Raw genomic sequence first — 25598 nt, 5'->3', positions numbered from 1 at the left:
GGGCCCCAACCCAGAGCAATAGGGAGGAACACCGGGGACCCCCTTAATACCTCCCACTCGGCATCAGGCATCGCCCTCCAGCAACCTCAGCCCCAGGTTTGGTTCTACAGCTGCAAAACCAGAACCCCTACGTGCTGAGAGCCCAACTGGGGCAGGGACAGCTGTGCTGCTGCACTGGGATACCTCTGGGATCCCCCTCCCTTCCCGAAATCCACGTGGAGGGATAATAGGGCAGAGGGCGCCCCCACTGTGGTCTCCCAGGATTTATTTTCTCCCTGCTCCCACGCAGCGGGATCAAAGCAGGGAGCTGTCACTGCGGGGACACAGAGCCGCCCCCCCCGCCTTAATGAGGCAAACGAACGAAGAAGCTTTAATTAGAAGCTTCCAGCCTGAGAGAAGACAGAGGGGAGAGCAAAGTAGGGCAGAGAGCGGTGACCCCAGCCCCTATGGGGAGCGGAGCATGGGACAACAGGGCCAGAACATACCAGGGGCTGTGGGGTGAAGGCAGCCACGCAGCTTTTGGGGCCTCGGTGCTAAGTCATCACCTCTGCTGGTGGCCCCAAGGACCCCACAGTAGAGGGAGAAATGCTCTGAAGCCCCAAAGGGACAATAGGAAGCCACCCCTGGGAGCCCAGCACCACTCTGAGGCTGAGGGGGGAGAAGCAGCCCCACATCTTCCCTCACTCCTTTGGGTTTAAGCTGTAAGATTTATTAAAAGCGCGTGGTATTGCTTAGCATTGCCCATCTGTCAGCACTCGACACCCCGAGAGGGGCTGAGAGGGAACAGCAGCGATCCATCTGCTACAGAATACATGGGGCTGTGCAGAGGGAGGGGGCAGGAGGGAGCAGGGACAGCAGCCAGGGAACAGCAGGGCAACGTTTGGGGTGGTGGCCCTTCTACCTCCCTGGCAGCTGCATGTGAGGGGTCCTGGACGTGAGGGACATCAGCACAGCAGCTTCATCGCTTGTGATGCGGAGGCTGTGGGGGCACCGTCAGGCGCTGCCAGCTCTCTGGAGCTGCTCCGACCCTTCCAGGTGAGCCCAGGAGGAGGATGCTCTGAGATGGAAACAGGAGAGAAAGGGAGGAAGGGGATGAAAAGGCAAAACTACAAACTCACTGCCAGCCCCAGCATTACAGCCATGCCCAGACCAACACCCCTTCCCAAGGATGGGGCCATAGGAAGGAAGCAGCAAACGCAAAGAGCACATCCCACCAGACTTACCAACACACCAACACCAGGCATTCTGCCCCTGGTGTAACTGCATCAGGGATGGGGCATCACACAGTAGTGCCTGTAGGACTCACCTGGGATGCTTTGGGGCTGCGCAGACCGCCAGCTGCTGTTTGAGGTGATGCAGCTCCGGATCCCAGCCAGCGAGTGGGAAGCAGTGCTGTGAAGGAAAAGGGGACACGTGGGGATGGCCATATGAAACCCCAGGCTGTCAGCAGGAAAAAAGGGGGTCCCAGCCACACAGGGAAGCATCCGCAGCAGCAAATGGCTGCCATCTCACCTCACTGCTCCCCTCCGCTTCCGCACAGACCCCTTGGAGACAGAGGATGGCTTTGGGATGGAGGAACCCTTCATGGAGAACACCGGGACGGAGGCCCTGCAGGGAGGAAGAAGGGTCAGAGGGAACAGCACCAAACCCAAAGGGAAAAGGAGGAGCAGGTTCTTAAGGATGTTGTTTGTGTCTGAGTGGTGCAGCACTGACCTGGGCGCAAAGGGGCCCTCCTGCTTCTTTAGGGCACGCGGGGCGCTCTCCCAGCTGGGCAGGCTGAGGGCTCCCAGCTTGGTGACATCCTCAGAGAGGCTGTAGGTCACATTGAGGTCGCACACAGTTGGGGTGCAGCAGTTCTGGGCTGCTGACGTCATGAGGGGCGCACGCCTTTTGGTGACGGTCAGAGGGCAGATTCTGGGGGTGCAGCACGGCAGCAGCTGTGGGGTTTGGGGTTGTTTAAGGCACGGGCTGTGTGGGCTCCGCGGCGCCTCCGCTTCTCCCCCGGTGCTCAGTGGGGAGGATTTCCGCTGGCGCTTCGCCCGCGTGTTGAGGCTGCGCGGCGTTTCCAGTCTGGAAGTGCTGCTCATCTCAGATCTCCTCCTCTTCTTTGCTGCCAGTTTAGGGCTGGAGAGTGGAGTGAGCTGCTGCAGGCGGCGTAGGGCAGCCCTCGTCATGGGGATGCTGGGTTCGGTGCTGAGCGTTGAGGGTGATGCTAAAGGAGAAGCAACACACAGTCAGCACCGTCTGCAGTGTTCACATACATCCCCAGCCCTCAGCATCGCCCCAAACGCTGTCATTTCCCAGCAGCTATCACCAAACCACGCTCACATCCAACCCAGAGGGACGGAGCTACTGCAAATCCCCAGATCCTAAAAGCACCAGAGTGGTTCCAAGGGAAAAGGGCAATGGCAAGGCTCAGCCTGTCCCTGGAAAACAGAGTCTGCAGAGCCCTCAGCCTCACTGCTGGGTTCATGTTGTGGCACTGGGGCTGAGGAGGGAAAACTACAGACTGAGCAAGGATAGCAACCACGACGTGAGACCAGAAAAGACAGGGACAGACTCTGATGAGCTGCTGCTTGCTCACCATCACAGCCCTGCTGTGTCCTCGGGGCTGGAGTGGCCCCACTGGTGTCTGTGGGCTGAGGGCTCACAGCTGCTTCCCGCTGCACCAAGAGCTGCAGCTCCTCGAATTCAGTGACCATGCCAGGAGTGAGGAGGTTGGCAGCCTTCAGGAGGGAGTACTGCTTCTGGGCAACGCTCAGAATGGCAGCTATGAGCCTGCGACAGGGGGAACAGCATCAGATAAATGGGTCTGGGCAGGAGAAGCCCCTCAGCTTCCAAAGTCAGTCAGCTTGGGCCACCTGAGCCAGGAGGGGGCACACAGAGGAAGGACTCGCCTGTCTGTGTGGCTGCGGGACAAACGCTGTGGAAGGCGGTTTGGTTTCTTCGTTCCCAGCTGGAGATCTGCCTCCTGCGTGGGGCTGGGGCTGCTGGGGGGAACCTGGAACAATACCCCAAAGTGATCCCTTATCTGACCCAAATGGGAGCCGAGTCTCATCCTCCAAACTCCTTGTTGAGGGGTTTTGCTAGCAATATGGAGCTCACGCTAAGCCAGCACCCCAGGACTGAGCTCCTGCCCTCTGTGCCATGTGGGCATTGGATCACCAACTCTCCCACTCCTCCTCTCACCTCCTCCTCTCCTCCCAGCTGAGCATCCTGCCCAGCTTCCAGCTCCTGCTGCTCCCCATCACTTTCCCTGCAAACACTCGGGGCTGAGCAGCTCTTTGGGACGGCTCCTTCCATCCTACAGATATGAGGAGGGAGAAAAAAAATCCATTGGGAAAACAGTCATGTTTGGGTTTGGGGTTGGATCAATAAGTTTGGATCAACGTTTGGGATTCCCAGCCCAGCTTCCTTCAGGGCTCACCCCAACTCTGCCTCCTCTCCTCCCCCCCAGCCCCACAACCTCACCTGGGGGAAGGCAGCAGCGCTGGTATCTGTTTTCCTGCATCCCGGGCAGCATCCTCATAGGCACGGAGCTTTGCCTGCAGATCTGCCACCTGCAGAGAAGTACCACAGCTGGATCGGCTGCCCCACGGAGCTCAGAGCTCTCCCAGCAGGCAGCACCACCACACAGCTCACAGAGGAGCTCAGAGGTGCACACACCAACCGAAGCACAGCTAAAAGTCAGAGCACCTCACCTCTGTTTTCAGCTGCTCGCAGATCATGGCGTATTTACTGATGTGGCAGTCGAGGCTGAGCACGTTGCTCTTCAGCTGCAGAGACAGGGATGGGCAAGAGGTCAGAGGAGAAGTGGGGCTAAGCACACATCCCTCCTCAATGCTGGAGCAGAGCCTGCAGATGGCACAAGCCACGCACAGGGATCTGCTGTCCCTGCCAGCAGCCCTGCTGGGATGAGGGGCTTTGGCACAGACTGCACACTGAGTCCTCAGCTTCATTTGGCCAGAGGGGCTGGATAACAAAACCCAACACATCACCCAACCCACAGCATGGAGGCACCTGCTGACCCACCCCACACACCAGGGCAGGCTGTGAAACCCAACCCCTTCCCACCAGCTCCCAAAGCCTCAGCAGAAGATGAGCTCCTCACCGACAGCTTGATCTCCTTGGCCCTGTTGGCGTACTTGAGAGTGTTGTAGGTGTCCTCATAGGCCAGCGAGGAGGGGCTGACAGCAGCAATCATAATGGTGCGGCAGTTGCCACCGATGGAGTCCTTCAGCAGGCGCGTCAGCTTGCTGTCCCGATACGGGATGTGGGTTTTCTTGCTCTGCAACAAGAGAGAGTGAGGAGCTGCTCAGCTTTTGGCACCTGGGCACTCACAGGGCACACCAGACAGCATTACCTTTGCATCAGCCAAGGCATTGATGACGTTGATGAGGGCCAGCAGTGAGCGGTTGATGTTTGCGCCCTCCCGGAGACGTTCTCCTTTGGTCTTGGTGACAGAAGCTCTCTCGGAGCCCGCCAGGTCAATCAGGCTCATCTTGGCCACCCGCAGGTCCTGAGCGAGGCCCACAACACGGTCCTGCTGCTTCACGTAGATCTGTGAGCACAGAGACTGGTGAGGCCACAACCCAACGGGGACGGGCAAACCCAACACTGGTGGAGTCCTCTGGACATCGCCTTGCAGTGCCTGGGGAGCACCCAGGCTGCGTTCTCATTGCCGAGCCCAGTTCCCATGTTGTATCCCAATCCTGCACCCTCACCAGCCCGTGCCAGGCTCGCCAGCAGGCAGAGCTAGCAGCAGGGAGGGCACATTTCCAGCACTGCTAAGGGATGTGCAGCAGGCAGGAGTCCAGCACCCAGCAACGCACCCGGCTGGGAAGGCATCCAGACACCTGGACTTCCCCTGCACGCAGCCACCAGGTTCACACAGAAATTGCAGGCAGAGCCCTCAGTCTCCCCACGCAGCCGTGACGGCCCTGCTAATTCAGGGAAGGGCCTGGCTGGAATTGAAATCAATCGGAAGGTTTGTGGGGGAGAGCAGTGACACGGTGAGGACAAAGAGAGCAGGGAACATAAATCCTGGCTCTGCGCTGAGGGGGACGATGGGGCAGATAAACCCTGGAGGTTCCAAGGCCACAGGTGGGGCCCCGGGCAGCCCGAGCTGGTGGAGGGCACCCAGTCCACTGTAGAGGTAGGGCTGGGGGCTTTTGGGGTCCCTTCCAACCCAACCTGTTGCAATTCCACAGTTCTAAGATCTCTAAGGCTTTTTCCAAGCCAAACATGCTGTGGTTTTATGATTCAGACCTCACCTGGAAGACTGCATGAGAGCGGGAGGAGGTGGCGTTGGCGTCCGTGGGGTGTTGTGTCCGGTTTCTGTTGCCATTGGCCAACATCTCCAGGAGCTGCTCTGCTGATTGGGGCTGGAATCGAGCAGAGGGGTGGGTATGAGCAGGCTGGGTGCCCCACGTAACCCCCACAACAACCCAGCACTTAGCAATGACAATGGGGATGCAAGGCATCCCGCTGCCCTGGGGCATCCCCTTCAGCTCAGGGTCACGCTGCTACGACAGTGTTGCACAGAGCCTGTGCCCACTCCTCACACCCACCTGGTGGAACGAGAGCCCCTGGACCACGACTCCTTTCTCTGGATCCTCCCGAATGGCCAAAGGCCCCTTGGGCTCCAGCAGGTCGTGGATCTGCTCGTTGTACACCTGGAGCAGGGAACACACAGCCTGTTACCCCAGCATTGAGGAGCTTTGCACATGAGGGTCACACAGCCTGATCAGATGAGTCCCTCCCACCCCAACACCCTGCAGGGCACTGCCCAGGCATGACACGGAGAGGCTGACAGTGCTCTAAATGCAGAGGACAGCCCTCCAGGGCTTTACTTGCAAGTCACTGTGCCACTGTTCCTCCTGCTCAGCCCTTTCAGATTGCTAAGCAGACTGCAGGCACCACGGCAGCTCAGTAAGGCAGAAAAACTTCCTATTCCCCAGATGGGAGGAACCAGCAGCACCAGTTCCACACCAGTTTGGTGAGCCTGAATCCAGCTGGGACAGCAGGTGCACCAAACAGTAGGGACACAAACCGCAGTGCTATGGGGTCAGCACCAGCCCCAAAACACATCAGGGACACTCGTACCTCCTGGTAGGAAACAAGCACCTCGCAGCTCTTCTCATCCTTCCTGGCCTCGATCCTCCTGTACAGCTCCGCCATGGTGAGGTACATAATACCCGGGCTCTGCTCTGAGCCCAGCATGGTGTAGGTTTTCCCTGCTCCAGTCGCACCGTAGGCAAACACTGCAAGGAGGGAGAGGGGTGTTTGAAACTGTCAGCAGCGTGACGTCCCTGCAGCAGAGGCTGCAGCAGAGCGGGTCACTCGCAGCCGTGGCAGAGCGGTTCAATAGTTAATTACCCTCGGCACTCTCTGCACTATCCCCCAGTGCAATTTCTCTCCTCATTTCAGCTGTCAGCATCTCTAATTTAGCGGATAAAGACAGGACGAGTCCCAGTGCTGTCACCCATTCAAACACTCTGAGGCCACGTTTGAGCCACCCTACAAGCCGAGCAGCCCCAGGTCTCCATCTCAATAAAGGAGCTTCTTTCTCCAGACCTTGCAACTCATCCCCATTCCCCAACCCTTCAACACCCTCTCTGAGGCATTAGCACCAGAACAGGACGCTAATCTAGAGAACCTCAGCCTTTCTCCCCATTAGCTTTGGGAATGTCTCATTTGAGGATCTGGGAGTTATTTCATACAGATAGAGACGGGAGACGCTGCCAGGTGGGCACGGTGACAGAGCCAGGAATAGCATCGTGCAGTCCCAGCGCCCGGCTCGGTGCAGCTCGTTACGCTGCTGACAGCCTGCAAGCAGCACGAGGATCTGCAGAGCTGGGCAAGGAACGTCCATACCCGGTCTGTATGCACTGCAGGGCTGGGTGATGTGCGAGGAGCACGGCAGCTCCCGGAGCATCCCAGCACACACCCGTCTCACCCAACCTCCTGCTCAGCAACTCAGGCTTTTCTCACTGTGTTTCCCCTGTGCCAGGGACACCCCGACCACACCTGCAACCCCCAGCTCAGTGCTGTTGGCAGCTCAGCACTGTCCGCTCCCACGCTGCTGTTTTATGACCCGATCCCCGGCTCATCCTTTGGGTTTTCCACCACGCTGCCAAAAATGAAGGTATGAGATGCCAGCAGACCCTCCTTCCCACCCTATGGACGTCCCTCACAGCACGAGGGTCACATCCCAGCTCTACTGAGCCCCCCCGGGCCGTACCGGAGCAGTTGTAGCCGTTGAGGACTCCATCCAGCACCTCCCTCGTCGTGTGCTGGAACACCTCCTCCTGCGTGGCCCCCTCCCCAAAAACGCGATCGAAGACGAACTTGAGGTCCTTGCCGCGCTGTTTGGGGCCGCGGGTGGGCAGCGCGGTGCCGGGGGGTCCAACGGGTTCGTCGGGGTCGAAGACGAGGATGTGCCGATCGACGACGTGCAGCACGGAGCGCGCGGCTCCGTCCCGCTCGTTGGGGGCGGGCGGCCGAACTCGCACCACCACGGCCACGGAGCCGTCCTCGGGCGGAGGGTCCGCGGCCATGGGGTCGGTGGGCTCGGCGGGACGCGGCCTGGGATCCACGCGGCGGGCTGAGGAGCGCCGGGACACAGCCGGGAAGCAGGAGGTCTCACGAAGTACGACCCCAACGGCCCTACAGCCCCAATTAGAGCCTATAGGGCCCGGCGTTGACTCCGAGCGCTCCGCAGCCGCCGCGCTCCGGGCCCTACGAGCTCTTTGTTGGCCGGGCCGACCCCGCGAAGCCCCCGCAGCCCCTTCAGACCCTACAGCACCGCCCAGGGCCGACCCCGCGGCCTTACATACAGCCTTGCTTTGCGGCCCTGAGGCCCGCAGCCCCCCGTAGGCCCCGCAGCCCCCCGTAGGCCCCACAGCCCCCCGTAGGCCCCGTACCGCCCCTCAGTGCCGCAGTTCGGCCCCGCGCCGCCCCCCCCAACTCACCCGCCACTTCCGGCCCTCCGCGTTCAAATCTCCCGGCAGCCCCCTCCCGCCCTTCTGATTGGCCGCGAGGTCTGTTGTCTCCCATTGGCTCATCCGAGTCACGTGAATCCAGCCTCCGAGCGGGGCATCACGGGACTTGTAGTCCTGTGCCGCGGGGCTGGGGGGGAGGGGGATCGCGGCCCTTCCCCAGGGTCACATCAGCCCGGGGGGGGGGGCGGGGTCACCTCTGCCATGGAGACACAACCTGACATGGGGACATGTCCTGTATGGGGCCATATCCTATATGGAGCCACGTCCTATAGGGGGCCATATCCTTTATGGGGCCATATCCTATATGGAGCCATGTCCTGTTACGGGGCTGCATCCTATATGGGGCCACGTCCTGTTATGGGGCCATGTCCTATATGTCCTGTATGGGGCCATGTCCTGTTATGGGGCCCATGCTCTCACATGGGGCCACCATCCCATCCCAGGGCCGTGTCTGCCCACGTGCTGCCCTACAGACAGATCCTCTTGTGGGGCCAAGTTCTGCCTTGGGGACAAATCCCATCACGGAGCCACATCCCCCCATGGGGCCACGTCCCCCCCGGCGCAGGGACAAAGACGCACACAGGGGAGGTCACAGCTCTGCTTTACCATGGAGTCACCCGGGGCCGGGCAGCTCCCCCGGCGTGAGGCACCACATCCAGACCCACATCCTGGGGGCACCGAGTGGGTCACAGCCAGAGGAACGTCCCTGTGCTCCCCCCGCCCCGAATTAGCAGCAATGGGGTGAGCGGGTGATGGGGAAGGGGGCTCCCGGGCCCCACAGCCGGCCATAGGGCTGCACATGGGGACGCCGTGGGGCTGGGTGAGCATGGAGCGATGCCGTGGGGCGATGCCGTGGGTCCAGGCTCAGTCCGAGTAGATGATGAAGCCCGAGAAGGTGCTGTACTTGTTGTTGTTGCCGCCGTGGGCTTTGCCCCCATCCAGCTTGATGAAGACCTCGTCGCCCGCATCCAGGTGTAGGATGACGCTGTTGCTGGCGTAGTCGTAGTTCTGATCCGCATCCTGCGCGATGGCGCTGGCCCGAACCTGCACAGGGGACACGGCTTTAGCCCAACTGCGTCCCACGGCCCCACTGCCCTGCGGTCACCCCATACACTGCGACCCCATGGGGCACCCACGGGCTCCATTCCCGGCTCCATCCGGGCTTCTTTGGACCCATAGCAGGGATGGTGGGACCTGGATGGAAGCGGCAGCATTGGCACGGGGACGGTGGTGCCGTTGTGGTGCCAGCAAGCGTTGCCCTGACCCATAGGTTTGAACGTGGGGTTACGGCCCAGGCGTGGGGCGGGAAGGGATACCCACATCTGTAAAAACCCCACACGTACCCAACGGCCCCACGGCCGCCCAGGGAAGTGTCAGTGCGGCTGCAGCTGATGGGGAATTATTGGGGTAATCAAATCTGAGCCGGAGCCTTGCAGCGAGATCTCAGCGCGCCGGGTGACAGTGACAAGGAGGCAGGTAAAAAATCCCATGTGAAATGCAAAGCGGCGCAGCAGGGAGAAGCAGCTCCTAATTAGGACTGACAAGAACGGGCTCACAGGGAGCAGCCCCAACCCCACAGCCAAAGGGACACAACCACAGCCCCACGGCCGCCCCTGCGGTGCTGCCACCACCGAAGCCAACGGGGCTGAGGCAGTAAAACCCACGGGCAGCTCACGGCCGTGACAGATCCCACCCATCAGCCCCTGTTTACTCTGGAACCTACTGATGTCCCAGCACACCGCCCGTCCCCGCTGCAGCGACTGCCATCCGTCTTCCCTCGTTAAGGAGCCGCCTCGTCACCGCGCTCCCGCCAGCCCTTGGCTAACCAGGGAAGATAAATGGCTCCATGGCAGCAGAGCCACCGCGTTGTCCCAGCAGCCACGTCCCCAGGACCGGAGGGGATGCAGAGATGGGGAGCAGCAGCTCTAAGGTTCAGCATCCCCGAGGTGCTGCCCGCGGGAAAGGAGAAGAGCCCAAAATGGGGATGTCAACAAAAGCAACCCCATGGCTGGGAGCTTCCCCTGCACCCAAAGGGTGCGTGAAGAAATGCCCAAAATGGGGACGTGGCAGCTGGGGGAGAGCTGACACCAACCCCGCTGCCCCCATGGCTGGGAGCTGCTCCCAGCAGTGTCCACTGTGAGCACTGCAGCTCTGTGCCCACCCGGTGCAGAGGGACGTGGGGGCACCCCGTGCCTTTGGGTTCAAACTCGTCACCTTTGGGTGCAGCCGGGTTGTGACCCCACGGACACATCCCTCTGTGGGGCCGCACCTTGGAGACCATCCCCCACCGGCCCCACATCCCCACGAGGGACAACACCACGAGGGACAACATCCATCCATCTTCCTTCCAAACACAGATTCGTCACCCGGCGCAGGCTGAAACGGCGACAAGCTAATACAAATAATCAGAATTAATGCTAATTAATCACCAGGAGCAGCTCCCCTGGCTCTCATTAACTCGAGCGGAGCGGCCGGCGTTGTGATGGACACTTCTCTATAGGGAAACATCGGGGCATCACCGCGGCGGTGCAACCCCAGCACCCCGGCTTCACTCCGGGGCCGCATTTCAATGACACAAACCCCAATTAGAGCCGGGCCATCGTGCTGCCAATTAACACCCGGCGCGTGGGGACGGCTGCGAAGCCGGCGCCCGACGAGGACGGCCGCGACGATGATTAAGCTGTATTGCAGGCGCACGCCCGAATGGGTTTATTTACACTTGACAGGAGCTTTGCAGCTTCGGGAAATGCGGCTGTTAGTGCCGGCACGAGCCCACGGAGCGGGGATGGCAAAGGGGTGGGTTGTGACCCGGCTCCCAGCTGCGTTTTGGGATCCTAAATCACTGCGTGGGGTTTGTTTGGGATGGAAAAACCCCATCCAAGTGGTGGGGGGATGTTCAGCACAATGGGAACCGAGTGGGGCTCTCGGAGTTGTTGCCGTGGGGATAAGCAAGGAGCATCCCCAGCGCCCTGAATGTGGGGCTGTGAGCACAGGGAGGGAGAATCCAACAGCTGAAAACCAAACCCAACTGGTGGGGCAAAGGCAAGGCTCATATCACAGGGAGATGCCGATGGCAAAGGGTTGGGGTGGTGACCCCATTCCCAGCTGGACTCTGGGCTCCTAAATCCCTCTGTGGGGCTCCTCAGGAAGGAAGAGCCCCATCCAGGAGCCGGGGCAATGCTCAGTGCAGTGCGCACTGTGCAGCGATGCTCAGAGGCAGCGCCATGGGGCTGAGTGCTGAGCATCCCTAATGCCTCGGATTTGGGGCTGCGAGTGAAAGGAGGGAGAACCCAACAGCCAAAAGGCAAACCCAGCTGCTGGGGCAGAGCTGCGGCTCAGAGCATGGGGAGGTGTCACCCCGCTGAGCCCGGAGCCCCTCGGTGCAGTGTGACATTTGCAGTGTGACAGACACAGCTCCAGCAAAGTGTTTGTGTTGCGGGGATGCGACATCACCTGGAAGCCTCAACCACGGGGATGGTGGAGACCTGGGGACAGAGGCAGCCTCAGCACCGGGGCAGCGGCCCCACCGTGTGTCACCAGGCAGAGGGGACGTCCCATGGGTGCACAGCCAGCTGGGGATGCCCAACTAGGACTGAGGAGCAGCAGACACTGCCCTCAATGTGGGTTCAGCGCTGCATAGCCCCAGCAGGGTCCACAAGGCCACCACAGCTGCTGTCCCTGCACAGCTGTCCGCAGGGCACAGCAAGGGGACACGGCAGGGAGCACACGGACACCCCACGGCACAGCAGGGCACATTGCTGGGGCCGGAGAGGGACCGACAGGGGACCTATGGGGACACATCATTGCCAATGGGAGAAGGATGGAGCGTCTCGGGGATGCGCTTAAGCACGGGCAGGGGAGGAACAACGTGGGTTGCACATCCCATGGCTGGAAAAGGGACAGAGCACCCTGCAGGCGCAGATCCCACAACTGGAATGGGAATGGAGCAGCCTGGGAGGATAGAGGACCTCGGGGACACGGCCGGGGCACATCATTGGCACTGGGAGGGCAGAGCAGCCTGAGGGTCTGCATCCCACGGCTGGAAGAGGGATGGAGCATCCCGGGGTGCTGCAGGCGTCATGGGCAGAAGGACGGGGCACCACCGGGAGGGACCTGGAGCACCGAAGGAAGGACGGAGCATCGCGGGGGCACGGCCGGGGCTGCACAAAAACGCGCATCCCGCGGGCAGGAGAAGCGCGGGACCCCCCCGGGACCCCCCGGAGCCCTCCGTGCCGTACCTGCCCGTTCTTGCAGAGGTCAGCCCACATGCTGGTGCCGTCTCCGCCGCGCATCAGGACGTGGTAGGTGAAGAAATAAGTGCCGGGGATGACACAGGTGAACTTCCCCGAGGCGGCATCGTAGCTGTTGCCCAGGTTGGTGACCACATCGTCGAACTTGAGGATCTCGTAGCCCTCGTGCGGGTTCTTCAGGCCGGCGTAGAAGGCGACGCGCGGCACCGTGCTGTAGGTGGCCGTGCTCACCGCCCCGGTACCCCCCAAACCCGGCAGCCCGGGCGGCCCCGGTTTGCCCGTTTCTCCCCTCACCCCCGGCGGGCCCGCAGCTCCCGGCGGTCCCGGTTCGCCCGGGGGTCCCGGCGGTCCCGGTTTGCCCGGTTTGCCCGCCTTGCCCTGCGGCCCCTGCACCAGCGTGGAGGGCGGTGGGAGCGGGCCGCCCCCCGGCGCGGTGCCCCCGTAGGGCTCGCAGAGCATGCGGCAGGTGCCCAGCATCTCGTAGCGGCCGTCGGTGCCCGCCGAGCTCACCAGCACCGGGATGAGCACCACCAGCACCAGCACCATCACCACGCCCGCGGCGGCCGCCAGCAAAGTTTTACGGCCGAGGCTGAGCCGACGCCCGGCCGGGGCTGCTCGGTGCTGCTGGGCCGGAATGGTGCCGGTTGGGGGGCGGGCAGGGCGGTGGGCTTCGGGGATCGGCGGTGCCGCTCCGCTCCGATCCGCTCCGCTGAGCTCCGGTGCGCTCCGCGCCCGGACACGCCCACGCCCTTTGTGACCACGCCCACCGCCGCTGTAGCCACGCCCGAGCGGTCTTTGACCACGCCCACTCCCAGCAGAGACACGCCCGCTTCCCCACAGACCACGCCCCCTCTGCACGCTGATTCGCCCTCAGCGCCGTCCCGGGAGCGCAAAGCCACGCCCCCCGTCTTGCCACGCCCCCACCCGGTGCGGCCATGGGGGGTGCAGCCTCGGGGCGCCCACGAGTGACACGGGGGGGTCAGAACAGGAGCCCCGCCAGCCCCTGACCCCCACCCCCCCCATCCGTCTCCCCGCTGGGCCGAGGGGCGGCTCAGCCCGAAGCACCGCAACCTGCGACGTGTGGGGACGCGTGGTCACAGCCCGCGGGGACACGCGTGTCACACGGAGACGCGCGGCTGGGCAGTAAGGGGACACATGGGTACATGGGGACACGCGGTCACACACCAAGGGCACGTACGGCAGCCCCAGCATCAAGGCCCACCCTATTGAGCGCCGCACAGCTCCCACCCCACAGGACACCCCAATGGTCCCCAGAGCGTCCCATTGTCGCAGCTCGGAGCACTGCGGACACCCCGATGCAGCCCCAGTGCCACGCTGCCCCTCCGCGGCCACCATCCCTCCACGTCCCCAACGCGACCCCAACACCTCTCCCCCCCCCTCCAGCCCCACGCACGCACCGCGCTGTGACCCACACGGGCCGCCGGTGGTGGGGCTGAGCGCACCGTCCCCAGCAATGCCAACCCCAAACACACACACACACACACACACACGCGGCCACGACGGTGACGGCGAGGCCGGAGCCCTGCGGCACATCCAGCTCCGTGCCCGGGGCTTTGGTGGCCGCGTTCCGCCGCGTGTCACCCCGCGTTCTGCAGCCGAGGACCGGGGGCTGCGGGGCCGAGCGCCCGCTTGTCACAGCCGGCATTGCGACGCGATGGGAACTGACAGCCGCCCGCGGGCGCCGCGGCCGAATCGCAATGGGGACGCGGGGAGCGGTGACACCCATCAGAGCGACACCACCGCCCCGGGACACGCAGCCGTGGCGCTGGCTGGGGGAGACTTGGGGGCTTTCAGAGTGATTTGGGGTCGGGGTGCCGCCCCTGCGCTGTCCCCGCTTCCCCACGAGCGGGTCACCACGAAGAGGAAAACTGCGCCGCGCCGCCGCTTCCCCGCTCCTTCCCTCCCTTTCCCTTTTCCTTTTCTTTTCTTTTTTAATGAGCTCCTAAAAATACGCCTCGGCGAGGCCACGGGCTCCGTGAGTCACCCTCCGGCACAGCGCTCCCACGGGTGGCACAGAGCTGTGCACGGGGATGGGGACTGGGGTGCTGTGGCCACGGAGGGGCCCCGTTGGACACCCCCGGATTGAATCACAGCACTCGCCTCGTGCAGAGGGATAATGGGACTCTGCTGTGTGCAGACAAGGCGTGCTGATGTCACTTTGTCCCCAGAGCAGGGCCACCGCTACAGGCCAACTCACCACCCCAAACCCATATGTCCCCATAGTATGGCCACCACCCCAAACCATTGCATCTCCATGGCACAGTCACCACCCCAAACCAGCATGTCCCCACGGCACAGCCATCACCCCCAAAACAACACATCTTCACGGCACAGCCACCATCCCAAACCATCCTGCCCCTACAGGCATGGACACCATGTCCCCACCCAAGCCAAACCGTCCCTATTGGTATGGATACCACCCCAAAGCACTGCATTTCCATGGCTCAGCCACCACCCCAGGGCACCAGGTCCCCACGGCATGGCCACCACCCCAAAACATCATGTCTCTATTGGCACAGCCCCAGCCCCAGGCCACCACATCCCTATGGCATAGCCACCAGCCCAAACTACCTCCTCCCTATTGACATGGCCATGGACCCAAATCAATTCATCTCCAAGGCACGGCCACCACCTCATACAACCAGGTACCTACCAGCATGGCCACCACCCCAAACAACCCCATCCCGTAGCAGACCCACCATCCCAAAGTGCCACGTTCCCATGGTGCCAGCACCAGGAGCATCACCCCACACGTGCAGCACCGTGCGAGTGGGGACATCATCCTGAATGGCCCGAGACCCCAGGGTGATCCCTGTCCCCATCCGCTGCTCGTGGGCCATTGCAGCCCCTCAGCCAAGCAAGCAAAGCCCCATTAGCAGCTGAAGGATGGGGAAGGACAAAGCTGAGAGGCAGCATCTCCTCGTGCCGCGCGCCTGCCGCTCTCTGCAAAGGTTAAGCAAACAGCAGCTCTCACTGAATCGATGCGCAGCCGAGCCCGCGGCTGTTTGCTCTGCAGAGCGAGGCGGAGGTGGGCGGCCGGGGGGCGCGGAGGGGCCACGGTGGTGTGGGGCACAATCAATGCTTGTGGGGCACGGGGATGGTGCGGGGGCATGGGGCTGGGCACGGCCCTGCTGCCGGCTTGGAGCTCGTTAGGGAGGATTTGGGATTTGGGGAAGAGAGAGAGCAGGCGGTGGCTGGGCTGTGGGATGGGGTCGGAGCTGCTCCGTGCCTCAGTTTCCCCTCCACAAGTGTGGAGGTGCACGTTTGTGTGGGGATGCATGTGCACATGTGGGTGTGCGTGGGTACAGGTGCTTGTGTGCATGGGTGAGCTCACATGTGCACACAGCTGTGCAATGCCCATGTGCTCAACGAGGTGGGCATGTGACCAATGGGCTGCAAAAGCTCCTGTGTAGGGCTTCCCCTGCTGCTGCCTACTGCCCTGGGGGCACCCATCCACCCACAAACCCATCCATTATCCATCCAAATGGCCACCATTCCTTCCTTCCTTCCTCCCTTCCCCCCTTCCTTCCATCCGCTCATCCATCCTTCTATACATCCTTCCACTTACACACACTTCCCTCTATCCCTACCTGCATCCACCCATGCACACAATTGTATTCATCTTCGCAGCCATCTATAAACACATCCACTCACCCATGCAGCCATGCATCAATTTAACCCCATATTGTTTGCATATCCATCCATCCATCCATCCATCCATCCATCCATCCATCCATCCATCCATCCATCCATCCATCCATCCATCCATCCATCCTCCCACACATCTATACATCCATGCATGAATGCATCTATCCACGTTTCCACGCATGCATGCACTCATTTGTCCATCCTTCCACCCATCCCTCCACCCCTCCATTCATCCCCCCATCCATCCTTCTATCCATCAATCCTTCCATCCATCCTTTCATACCTTAATCTCTCCATCCATCCCACCACGCATCCTTCCAGCTCTCCATCCCTCCAGACCTGCAGCCCCTCCAGCACTGAGACAGGGCACCGTGACCGCCTCATTGGGCAGCGGAGCTGATTAAATGAAGGTGTTAATGAGGAGTTTTCCAGACGAGCGATGATGTGGTGTCTGGGCACTGTGACAGCAGCACGGAGCTGGAGAGAAAGAAACAGAAGGGGAAACTGAGGCACAGTTCTAGTACAGCGCTCCCTTGTCCCTGCTAAGCACCTTTGCCACGGTCCCAGCCACCACGCACCCACTGCAGGTCAGACACCCCACTGGCTCCTTGGTTTCCTGCTTGGCTGGAGCTGGCCGAGGTGGTTGGTGGGGCTGGCTGGTTGGCTGTTAGCGCGTGGGCTAGCCGGCAGGTGGCTGGATGATCTACTAGCTGTTTGGCTGGCTGGTCAACTATCTGTTTGGCTGGATGGTCAACTAGCTGTTTGGCTGGATGGTCAACTAGCTGTTTGGCTGGATGGTCAACTAGCTGTTTGGCTGGATGGTCAGCTAACTGTTTGGCTGGCTGGTGGGTGGTTGGGCACTGCGCTGGTTAGCTGTCCGGTTGACTTGATGGCCGTCACGCTGGCTGCTTATTAACTGGCCAGCTGACCATCAGGATTTCTGGCTAGCTGGGTGGTCACCTGGCCAGCAGACCAGCTGGATGACTCGGAGCTAGCTGGCCAGCTGAGCTAACCCTCATACCCAGCCCAGCGCTGGGCAGTGCCCCCCATCCTATGGGGTGACCCCAGCGCAGCTTTGGGGTGAGGCTGGGGCAGTACATCTCCCAAGCTCGTCCCCATCGCACGGCCGCTCATTACAGAGGCTGTGGGCACAGCAGGGCCACCACCCTCCCACCGCTCGGCAATTAAGGGCTGCCAACACCGATACTTAATTAGAGCCTGGCTGATCAAGACAGCCGGTGACTGATGGAAAATCACTGCTTGCCTGGCAGCGGGGGACAGGGACGAGGCGGGCGGATGGGACCAGCTCAGGGACCATGGGGACGGGTTCCCCAGTGCATCGGGGACCATGGGGACGCATCCCCCAGAGGGTTGGGGACGGTGCAGTGACAGGGTGAGAGCCCACAGGATGCGCAGGGGAGTGGCCGTGGCACTGTGCAGTGACACTGCGTGCCACCCCACGGGCCATGCAGTGACAGCAATGCTGGGTGACACCCGCAGGCCACGCGCTGACGGCAACGCTGTGCGATGTGCTGCGGGACAGCAGTGACGTGACGCTGGGTGACACCCGTGGGCCACGCAGTGACATGGCACTGTGTGACACCCCATGCGCCAGGCAGTGACAGTGACTCTGTGTGACAACCCATGGGAGCTGCAGTGACACTGTGTGGCACCCCATGGCCAGGCAGTGACAGTGACACCCCCTGCACTGCATGCTGACAGTGACACCGTGTGACACCCACGGAGCGGTGACGCTGCAGGGCTGTGCTGCAGCACTGTGCCACGCGTGCGGGACCGTGTGGCAATGGTGACACTGTGCAGCGCTGCGGGGTGATAACAACTGTGACACAGCCGTGCCCCGCAGTGACACCACTCAGCCCCCTCCTCCTGTCCCCAAGGACCCCCCTGGTGTTGGGTCCCAGCCCATGCCTGGGGACAAAGGGACACTGCACCGTCCCCACGGCCCCACGCTGGGTGGCAGCCACCAGTGTGATAAGCACGAAGGTCTCAAGCAGGCCTCTCGTCCCCGGATGGATGCGCATTGCCCTTCGGGTTCCCTCCAGAGCCATCGATTGAGCTGTCGATGGCACAGAGCTGAGCCATTTGTCACCGGTGGGGACAGCCGCTGAGTGCAGGGTGCCCTGAGAGGGTCAGGGATGTGGCCATGAGGTGTGTCCCCAGCTCGTCCCCAAGGCTGAGGGACATGGTGGCCAGAGAAAGGCGCCCGCGGTGGGGGAGCACAGTTGGGTGCCCCATGGGGGATGCAGAACCCAATTCCAAAGCCAAGCACTGCGCTCGGCATCCTCCCCACGGGTGCCAGCCGTGCAGCCAGGACACAAGGTGTGAGCCCACCTCAGCCGGGCACCGCACATCCCCATCCCCACCCCGGGCAGCGCTGCGCCTCTCAGCCCCCCCGAAATCAGCCCTCCCTCGGCCCTACTAAACTCATTAGTGCCTGGGAAACGTCAGCGGGGCGGGAGCGGAGCTCCAAATGTGATTACTGTGCCAGCCTGACTCCCCCCAGCCTCATCGCAGCCCCATTTATCGCACAGGCACTGAGCCGGGAGGGAGGAACGCAATCAGTGCTTATCTCTGGCTTAGCCTGTCCTGCTCCAGCCCTGATTTATGGCTTGCTGGGAGGGACTCCCGGCCCCGACAACACCACTGCAATTAAAGGCACATTAAAAAGCAGGAGAGGGGCATGACGGAGGGTTATTGCTTGTGCTGGGATGCTCAGACTAAGCAGCCCAGGGCTGGGACCCACATGGCCCTACAGCCACATCAAACGTGGGACCCGGACACCCCACTGCACTGAGTGCTCAGGAGCCCAGAGCTGAGAGCAGAGCTCAGGGCCAGGGCTGAGCCACAGCCCTGCAGGAACCGAGGCTGCAGACCTCCTGGGACCAGGACCGAGCTCTGCATCAGGAACGCATGAGCGTGCTCGTAAGCTTTGCTTGCACACAGTGAACTTTACAGAGCACAGCCGTGCCCCGGCATAGGAACAGCCTGGGAGAAGGCCAGGAAAAGAGCAGCACTGCAGCCCAGAAACCTCAGAGCCGTGGGGAACTGTCTGCTGGTCAGTGCTTTATTAAAACAAACACCAAGAGCCAGCACCCGCCTCGCCCAGGCTCATGCTCTCCCCTTGCCATGGGGCAGCTCCCAGGTCTCAGCCCCCCTGGGGGTGCATCATCCCCCTTAGGAAGGTAATGCTCACGGGGTTGTTTAGGCTGCAGAAACACAGGGTAGAGGGGCTGTGAGCACCAAGCCGTACACACAGCCCTTGGGAATGACGTGCTGCTGGTTTCCAGCCACAGATTTAAGGTGAAAGAAGGGGAAATCCCACATCCAATCCCAGCGGATCAACCTGGGGACACCCAGCAGCCGGAACCAGACCTGAGAGCCCAACTATTCCCCCCATAAAGAGATTGCCATGGAAGAGGCTCAAGTGCCTACATTCACCACAGGTTGGAGTGCCACCATTCACATCTCCATGGGGCTAAGAAAGGCCTCATCCCCTCTGTGGGACCTTTCCCACCCCACAGATGGGCACCAGACCCTGAGCAGAAAGTTAAAGAACACAGATGGGAGACGGGGCCGGAAAACTCACATTCACCTTGGGAAGTCAGTAGGAGAAACCTCACCCCACTGTCTGCATTCAGCTGGCAAAGCTCATTAAAACAGATGGCCTTTCAGTGCCCTTTTCAAACCTGGAAATCCAGGCCTTTGGAAAACAACCGAGGAGAAAAAAAAAACACCCTAAAAAGGTGAATTAAGAGATGAAATGCTGGAGGAGGACGTACAGCAACCCTCCGAGCGCAGCCACGGCTGTTCCCACCACCAGGCGTGCCCAGAGGAAGTCCAGGGAGCCCTCCAGCCTTGCGTGCAGCCTCAGCACCTGCTGGCGCGTGCTCTCGCGGTCGCCGGAGTTGTCGATGACGTGAGCGGCCATCCTGCGCTTCTCATCCAGCGGCAGCTGCGAGGCGATGCGTGCTTCAGCCTCAGCCTGGGACAGCCCATTCCTCTTCCTCAGGCGTGCCAGCTGGGTCTGCGGGTCGCTGCAGGGCAGAGGGTGGCACTGAGAGGAGCACGGAGGGATGCGGAGGTTGTCCCAGCGCTTGCGGCTCGCACGGCACTTACCAGTAAACCAGGACGGTGTGCTTCATGAACTTGGTCAGTCTCTTGGTCTCGAAGAGCAGGGGGATGTCGAGGATCACGTAGCGGTAGCCTGCAGGAATGACAACACCCCCAAAAGGAACAGCATTACACGGATTCCCAACAGCCTCACACGTGCACTGCAGCTGCTCCAGCGAAACTCTGCAGCTCCGTGAGTGCAGCTGCTCCGAGAGAAGAGCAGCCCTCCTCCCTCTCTGACAGAGGAAATGGTTTCATTCCAAGTTTCTGCAGGGGAGAAAAAAATAAAAGCCAACACAAACCCCAAACCCTAACCTGGATGATCTCAGACCAAAGGTGAAGCTGCAGAAATATAATGAGGAGATGAAACAAGAAGCTCAAATGGAAGTGGCAGCGCAGTGCTGGCAGGAGCAGCAGTCACACGTCGTCGCCGACCTCTCCAGGGGAGCAGCGCCCACAGCAGAATTTGCTCTTCTCTCTTTCAGCTGTCCGAGGCTTTGCCAGGCTGCACTCAGTAAAGCTGATGTTTCCCGGCTCATTTTCCAGCTTAGATTTCTTCCCTTTCAGAAAGCTTTAGCAAAGCAGTTCCACTTTCCCCAAAGAGAGCAAGGAGATCCTTGCAGACAGGTCTGCTGGTTTACAAACAAAGCCAGTGCTCCCCTACCAACCAGGCCATGGCAACTAAAGCCTGACAAAGGCACAATCCCCCAACAAACCACCATTTTACCAGCATCTCTAGATAGAGATGCTTCTCGCTGCCCTATGGCTTGATCAATAGAGCTTTCCTTACAAAGCAATCCTCGGAGACAGCATCCAGCTATCCCAAATCATTAAAACCTGACTAATGAGGACAAAGCAGCCTGCTGAACACACACTGCACTCTCGCCAAGGGGCAGGACAGGGTCTTCCTTCCGCCTCTGCAGCCTGGGTTCAGAACTCGGAGTGTTTTGGCTCCCAGCTCTCCTGCCTGTTGTTTCTCTTGCCTTCTGCTCCTTCCACCCCAAATCGTGGGGTCCCTGCACAGCCCTATTCAGCTGTCATGCAGCTCAGCTATGATAAGCTCCACAAAACCAGACCGACTCTATTAAGACATCCTTCTGTCTACACGGAGACCTCCAAAACAGCTGGTGATCTTATCTGGCATTTGATTAGACCAAGTCTGACAGCTGTATTTGTTATATTTATCAGGGGGGAAAGCGGGACTTTGGAAAGCACAGCTGTCAGCCCATTTCTCACCTTATCGAGGCTACAAGTGCTCTGCAGCTTTCATCGAAGCCCAGAGAGGCTGGGAGCGGGGAATAATATTTGGCCATTTCAGAAGGTATGACATTATCCAAAGAGCAATCTCCAAAGAGGCCTCACAATGCCTTTCTCAAGCCCTGCAGATGTACTTTAAACCACAGAAGAAGAATGCGAAGGGCAGCAGTGAAAGGCAGGAAGGGCAGTGATGAATAGTCCAAACGCCGATGCTAAAGGCCACCAGTGGAGGAGCACAAAGGCCGTCACTCAGCGCTGGTTCTGCCCCCTTCCCGTCCCTTTCTCCACATTGACATGGAGAGCGGAGTGACTGGGGACAGCCAGCAGCTCCTGACGCCCTTACCTAGCACAAAGTACTTCAAGACTTGCTTCAGCATCTCCTTCTGGATCTCGGGGTGGGTGATGGAGTTCAGCAGCCGCCGTTTCTCCGGGTGGGAGAAGATGATGTTTCCCAGCGCCTCGCGATTGATCTCTCCACTCTCCAGGAGGATCTCAGGGCCGAAGTACCGCACGATCTGCTGATAGGCCTTCAGGCGGGGCTGCACCACTGATAACATTAAACAGCCAGAGGTCAGAGACAATCGCACAGCACAGGCAGCTTTTGCATCAGCGATCGGCCTCAAATGAGGTTTGCTCATTAAATAACAGAGCTTGAGAGCGCATTTGCCTGCCAGCACGCGCCAGCAGACACCTGGTACCAGCGCTGCAGGCAGCGCTCTGCAAACTCTCAGCCCAAGGTCCCTCCGAGGGCTGACACCTGGGGATCGAAGTGCTTTGGGGACATTAATTCAGCGCCACGACCGCCTCGGACGTGCTGCACCATCGGCTCCGGCTGTCACAAAGGTGTTTTGCTGCTTTTAGCCTCAGCCACCAAATTCTTTGTGAGAACGAATGCGGCAACCGTCTCAGAGATCAATTCCCAGCAGGTATCTGGGGGGGACTCTGACGTTAAACGGGCATCAAAAGCCCCAACAGAAAGGATGAAATAATAAAACCGTAATTAAGATCAAGCTGAGGCTGGCCACAGAGAGTGGCAGACCAGATGTAATTTCCTCTCAGAAATCCAGGAACGTTGCCACAGGTTGTAACCGTGGGCCAACCTAATAAAAGTCTTTAAGACCAATTTCTTTCTCCGTCGGAATTTCACGTTGAGGCCGTTTCGGGGTGGGGGAGATCCATACAGTGAGAGCACACACATAAAAAAGGAATTGGAGAAAAACGAAGCGATTGGTAAAAAACTGACATCAAGCATCCATAGTGTTTTCCTGCAGCCTACGAGGGCTCTGAGCACCTCCAGCAAATTTCCAGCACCTCCAGGGGAATTATAGTGCAATAAAACATGAGAGCATCGCAGCTTCGAGTGGCTACACGGTAAGTTCTTCAACAAACAGAAAAGCACTTTGAAATGATACAGCCTGCATCGCTGCTCAGCTGCAGACCCAACGCCTGGATTGCTAAGCAGCAAGGCGCAGACGTGCAGGAGCACAGCCTGAATTCCCTCTGAGCTGAGAGCTTTGTAGCCTCTTTTTTCTTCCTTTCTTTTTTCTTTTTGAGCACATTAAGGCACAAATGATTTCGTGGATGGATTTCTCTGTATGAACACAGCACCGGGGGAATTCTTTCAGCTCAGTGATACCACCCAGCGTAACTGAGTTACAGGGTGAGGTCCTGGGGCTCAGGAGGTTGGAACAGCCCATGGAACCCGCTTGCTTTCAAAGCCGGGATGTGCTGACTGCATTGCACTCCCGGAGAGGGAAACTCAGGGCAAGATCTCCCCTAGCATCTGTTGTTAAGACATGATTTTTTTTTATTTTTTTTTTAATTAGAAATATATCAGTTCCAATCCCCTGAGACAGCTGCTCCACACATCCCTATGGGCTGGGGGAACGGGAGGGAAGCAGATCCAATGTACCCAGAGCACCCTCTGCTGTCTGTGCGTCACCTCACATCAATCCCAGTTGTCAGGGGAACATCGGGGAGAAAGATCAGCTATGCAGAACGAACCCTCTCTGGCAATAACATCAGCATCAATCACGGCACAGCCCAGTTCCCGGAGTACGGCCACCACCGTGCTCTTCCCCGATGCGATTCCACCCGAGAGCCCAACCAGGAACATTGTGCTCTGAAATAGAAAGAGAGAGTTGAAAACGTGCCAGGACGAGGCTGTTTTGTTCATCAAATATTTATACCAACAGGCAACTTCATTCAGAGCCCGGTCATACATTTGCAGGGAGTCACCGAGACATTATTAGAGTCTTGGCACCGCTCTGAGCTGGGTGCCCACGCTGAAGAACACAGCCAGGTTAAACAAGGCTTCCCCACAGCGTAGGGATTCTGGTTGTGCCTCACCTACAGCATCCCAAACCAAAGGACACCCAGTGCAACCGGCAGGGTGACACAGCATCAGTGACAACAAGAACTCACCCAGCACTTCAGCCCAGGAGGACAGATAGTGAGCCCTGCTTGATCTCAGCAGATGGGGAGCAAGAGGAGACAAGCTACCTCTGACATAATCGGGACGCAGACCACGGGAGCCTGCAAATAAATCACATCTCTGCATTACCTGGAAGCCAGCACTGTCATCGACAGCACGCACCGCATGGACACCGCGATGGATGCAAGAAGTCACGGCTCTGAGCAGTGAGCTCGTGGCTGTCAGCTCACAAAGAGGCACCAGAGACACAGCCCTGTGCCTGCTGATAGCCCTGGAACCGGTTCATCTGATCAGCTGAGAGCAGCTCCATCCCCTTAGTAACCACATTCCTGGAGTGGTGGGCTGCTCTTGGCTACCCCTCATCCTCCTCCTGGCCAGACCAGGGGAAACTCAGCCTCTCCTGGAGAGGCACCTGCCCCAAACCCTGATGATCTGTGTGATTTCAGTGCCTCCTTTTGCTAGAAAAAGACACCTGTGTCACGACTCAGTCTTACAAATGGGACCCAGAGAGAGCTGGATGCTCTCAGCAGCAGCTGAAGGCAGCGGGAGTGGGAGTTAGCAGGGAGAGGAAAGCCAGCAGCACCTGCCAGCAACTTCACTCCATGGCAGCTGAGAGCACACAGAGCCCACAGCAGCACCACGTGCACTCTTGTCTTCCTTTTGGCAAACAGACGGGGTTAACTCCAGCAAGAAGGGGGAATTCAGAGAGGGCAGCCACAACAAACATCAGCGATCTCGGAGAAGCTGATGTAAATCCTGAGCTTTGTTGCCAAGCGAGCAACTGACCCCCACGGGGCATTCCCTCCCCCCGCATTCAGAGCTGGTTAGGATCCAGCCCTGGATGTTCTATGTATTTTACACCCCGTGAGGTGGGCAGGGCTGGTGTGGGGAAGAGGACGGGGGAGAGGAAGGGGCTCAGGCCATGAGTACACAGCTTTGTAGGGAGGAAACTTCTGTGTTTAGAAACACAAAACTCTCCTGCCCACGTAAAGCAAATACAGCGTTTCTAAGCGCCGTGGCCCCAAGCTGTGGCCCCAGCTGGGACCTGGTCCCAACAAACCTATTTCTGTCCCACTACGTGATCCCAATGAATCTATTTCTGTCCCCCTGTTAGCAGCCCCAACAAACCTCTTACTGCCCCTCTGTTACAGACCTATGTCAGCTGCGGGAGTTACTGAGGGGTAAAGGAGCACGAAAGGCTGTTTGCAACCGAGTTTGTAAGCGCTTGTACCGCCACAGAGACCACACGAGGCCTGTGGTTTAACGACACAGGTTTGATTTGTACACGGGATGCTCATCCCTCCCTGAGCCAAACGCTGCCCTTCCCCGAGCAGCACCGCGGGGTCGTGATACTCCACACCAAGGAAAGAGAGGGAAACCAGAACCAGAAGGAGGGGGGTGATTTTACCACACGGAGCAGAGAGGCCTAACGAGGCCCAACATCCCAACCAGCCAAGGCTTTCAAGGCCAAAGTGCACCAACTTCAGTCCGAGCCCAGCTCCGCTCGGCGATGATAGAAAATGAAATTAAAAGGGGAAAATAATCCAAAATAATCCAAAATAAACCGCGATCTCAGCGTGGAAACCCGCAGCCAAACCCCGACCGCAGCCCCTCCGCCGGGCTGAGCCAGGCCCAAAGCTTCGCCCCCTCACGCACTCACCCGCTGCCGGCTTCGCGCGCCACGCAGTATCAAGCACGCGGATTGGCTGGGAGGAACTGAGGGTACTGCTCTCAGCCAATCGGCGCCGCCCGCTTTGGACTCGGTCCGACCCCTCGGGTAGACAGAGCTCGGGGTGCGGCAAAGGCTGACGGGAGTTGTAGTTCCCGCCCACACCCGGCCCGGCCCCCTCCCGC

The 25598-nt window shown here is 59.8% G+C and overlaps 3 protein-coding genes across 6 annotated transcripts; all 3 read right to left on the bottom strand.

Moving 5' to 3' along the window:
- Window positions 1–63: 63 nt before the first annotated feature.
- KIF18B (kinesin family member 18B) lies at window positions 64–7905 on the bottom strand. Its single transcript, XM_072356881.1, has 15 exons — window positions 7244–7905; window positions 6106–6263; window positions 5571–5675; window positions 5274–5384; window positions 4364–4561; window positions 4112–4288; window positions 3702–3776; window positions 3472–3560; window positions 3190–3304; window positions 2898–3001; window positions 2585–2778; window positions 1714–2212; window positions 1513–1608; window positions 1307–1392; window positions 64–110 (listed from the first exon to the last, which is right to left on the bottom strand). The coding sequence occupies exons 1-15, from the start codon at window positions 7557–7559 to the stop codon at window positions 64–66; spliced, it is 2370 nt and encodes a 789-aa protein (XP_072212982.1). The 5' UTR covers window positions 7560–7905.
- Window positions 7906–8588: 683 nt separating this feature from the next.
- C1QL1 (complement C1q like 1) lies at window positions 8589–13126 on the bottom strand. The gene is made up of 2 exons (XM_072356644.1): window positions 12242–13126; window positions 8589–9047 (listed from the first exon to the last, which is right to left on the bottom strand). Exons 1-2 carry the CDS (start codon window positions 12797–12799, stop codon window positions 8868–8870), a joined length of 738 nt encoding a protein of 245 aa, XP_072212745.1. The 5' UTR covers window positions 12800–13126; the 3' UTR covers window positions 8589–8867.
- Window positions 13127–16199: 3073 nt separating this feature from the next.
- Window positions 16200–25544, bottom strand: DCAKD (dephospho-CoA kinase domain containing). Of its 4 annotated transcripts, none has more exons than XM_072356532.1 (7): window positions 25405–25544; window positions 23735–23845; window positions 23315–23432; window positions 21654–21857; window positions 20060–20147; window positions 19723–19977; window positions 16200–16399 (listed from the first exon to the last, which is right to left on the bottom strand). In XM_072356532.1, the coding sequence occupies exons 3-7, from the start codon at window positions 23424–23426 to the stop codon at window positions 16336–16338; spliced, it is 723 nt and encodes a 240-aa protein (XP_072212633.1). In that variant the 5' UTR covers window positions 23427–23432; window positions 23735–23845; window positions 25405–25544; the 3' UTR covers window positions 16200–16335. The 4 variants fall into 4 exon arrangements, with proteins under 4 accessions (XP_072212633.1, XP_072212634.1, XP_072212635.1 ...); XM_072356533.1 differs by lacking the exon at window positions 25405–25544 and adding an exon at window positions 25153–25286; XM_072356534.1 differs by lacking the exon at window positions 16200–16399 and having other exon boundaries at window positions 19510–19977.
- Window positions 25545–25598: the final 54 nt, after the last annotated feature.

The sequence above is a fragment of the Excalfactoria chinensis genome, chromosome 24 (assembly GCF_039878825.1).
Source record: "Excalfactoria chinensis isolate bCotChi1 chromosome 24, bCotChi1.hap2, whole genome shotgun sequence".
Classification (NCBI taxonomy): domain Eukaryota; kingdom Metazoa; phylum Chordata; class Aves; order Galliformes; family Phasianidae; genus Excalfactoria; species Excalfactoria chinensis.
The sequence above is the reverse complement of the archived record's forward strand: the minus strand, read 5'-3'. Positions and strand labels throughout refer to the sequence as shown.

What these genes read in the sequence shown, in the direction of transcription:
- DCAKD (XM_072356532.1), bottom strand. Translation starts at nt 23,426, where the DNA reads ATGTTCCTGGTTGGGCTCTCGGGTGGAATCGCATCGGGGAAGAGCACG. An exon ending in TGATGTTATTGCCAGAGAGG is followed by an intron (nt 21,858 to 23,314) that starts GTTCGTTCTGCA and finishes TAATGTTATCAG; the next exon opens with TGGTGCAGCCCCGCCTGAAG. An exon ending in CTTGAAGTACTTTGTGCTAG is followed by an intron (nt 20,148 to 21,653) that starts GTAAGGGCGTCA and finishes TCATTCCTGCAG; the next exon opens with GCTACCGCTACGTGATCCTC.
- KIF18B (XM_072356881.1), bottom strand. Translation starts at nt 7,559, where the DNA reads ATGGCCGCGGACCCTCCGCCCGAGGACGGCTCCGTGGCCGTGGTGGTG. An exon ending in TCCCGCAGCCACACAGACAG is followed by an intron (nt 2,779 to 2,897) that starts GCGAGTCCTTCC and finishes CCCCTGTCGCAG; the next exon opens with GCTCATAGCTGCCATTCTGA. An exon ending in GCAGCCCCAAAGCATCCCAG is followed by an intron (nt 111 to 1,306) that starts GTGAGTCCTACA and finishes CTGGTTTTGCAG; the next exon opens with CTGTAGAACCAAACCTGGGG.
- C1QL1 (XM_072356644.1), bottom strand. Translation starts at nt 12,799, where the DNA reads ATGGTGCTGGTGCTGGTGGTGCTCATCCCGGTGCTGGTGAGCTCGGCG. An exon ending in ACCTCTGCAAGAACGGGCAG is followed by an intron (nt 9,048 to 12,241) that starts GTACGGCACGGA and finishes TCCCCTGTGCAG; the next exon opens with GTTCGGGCCAGCGCCATCGC.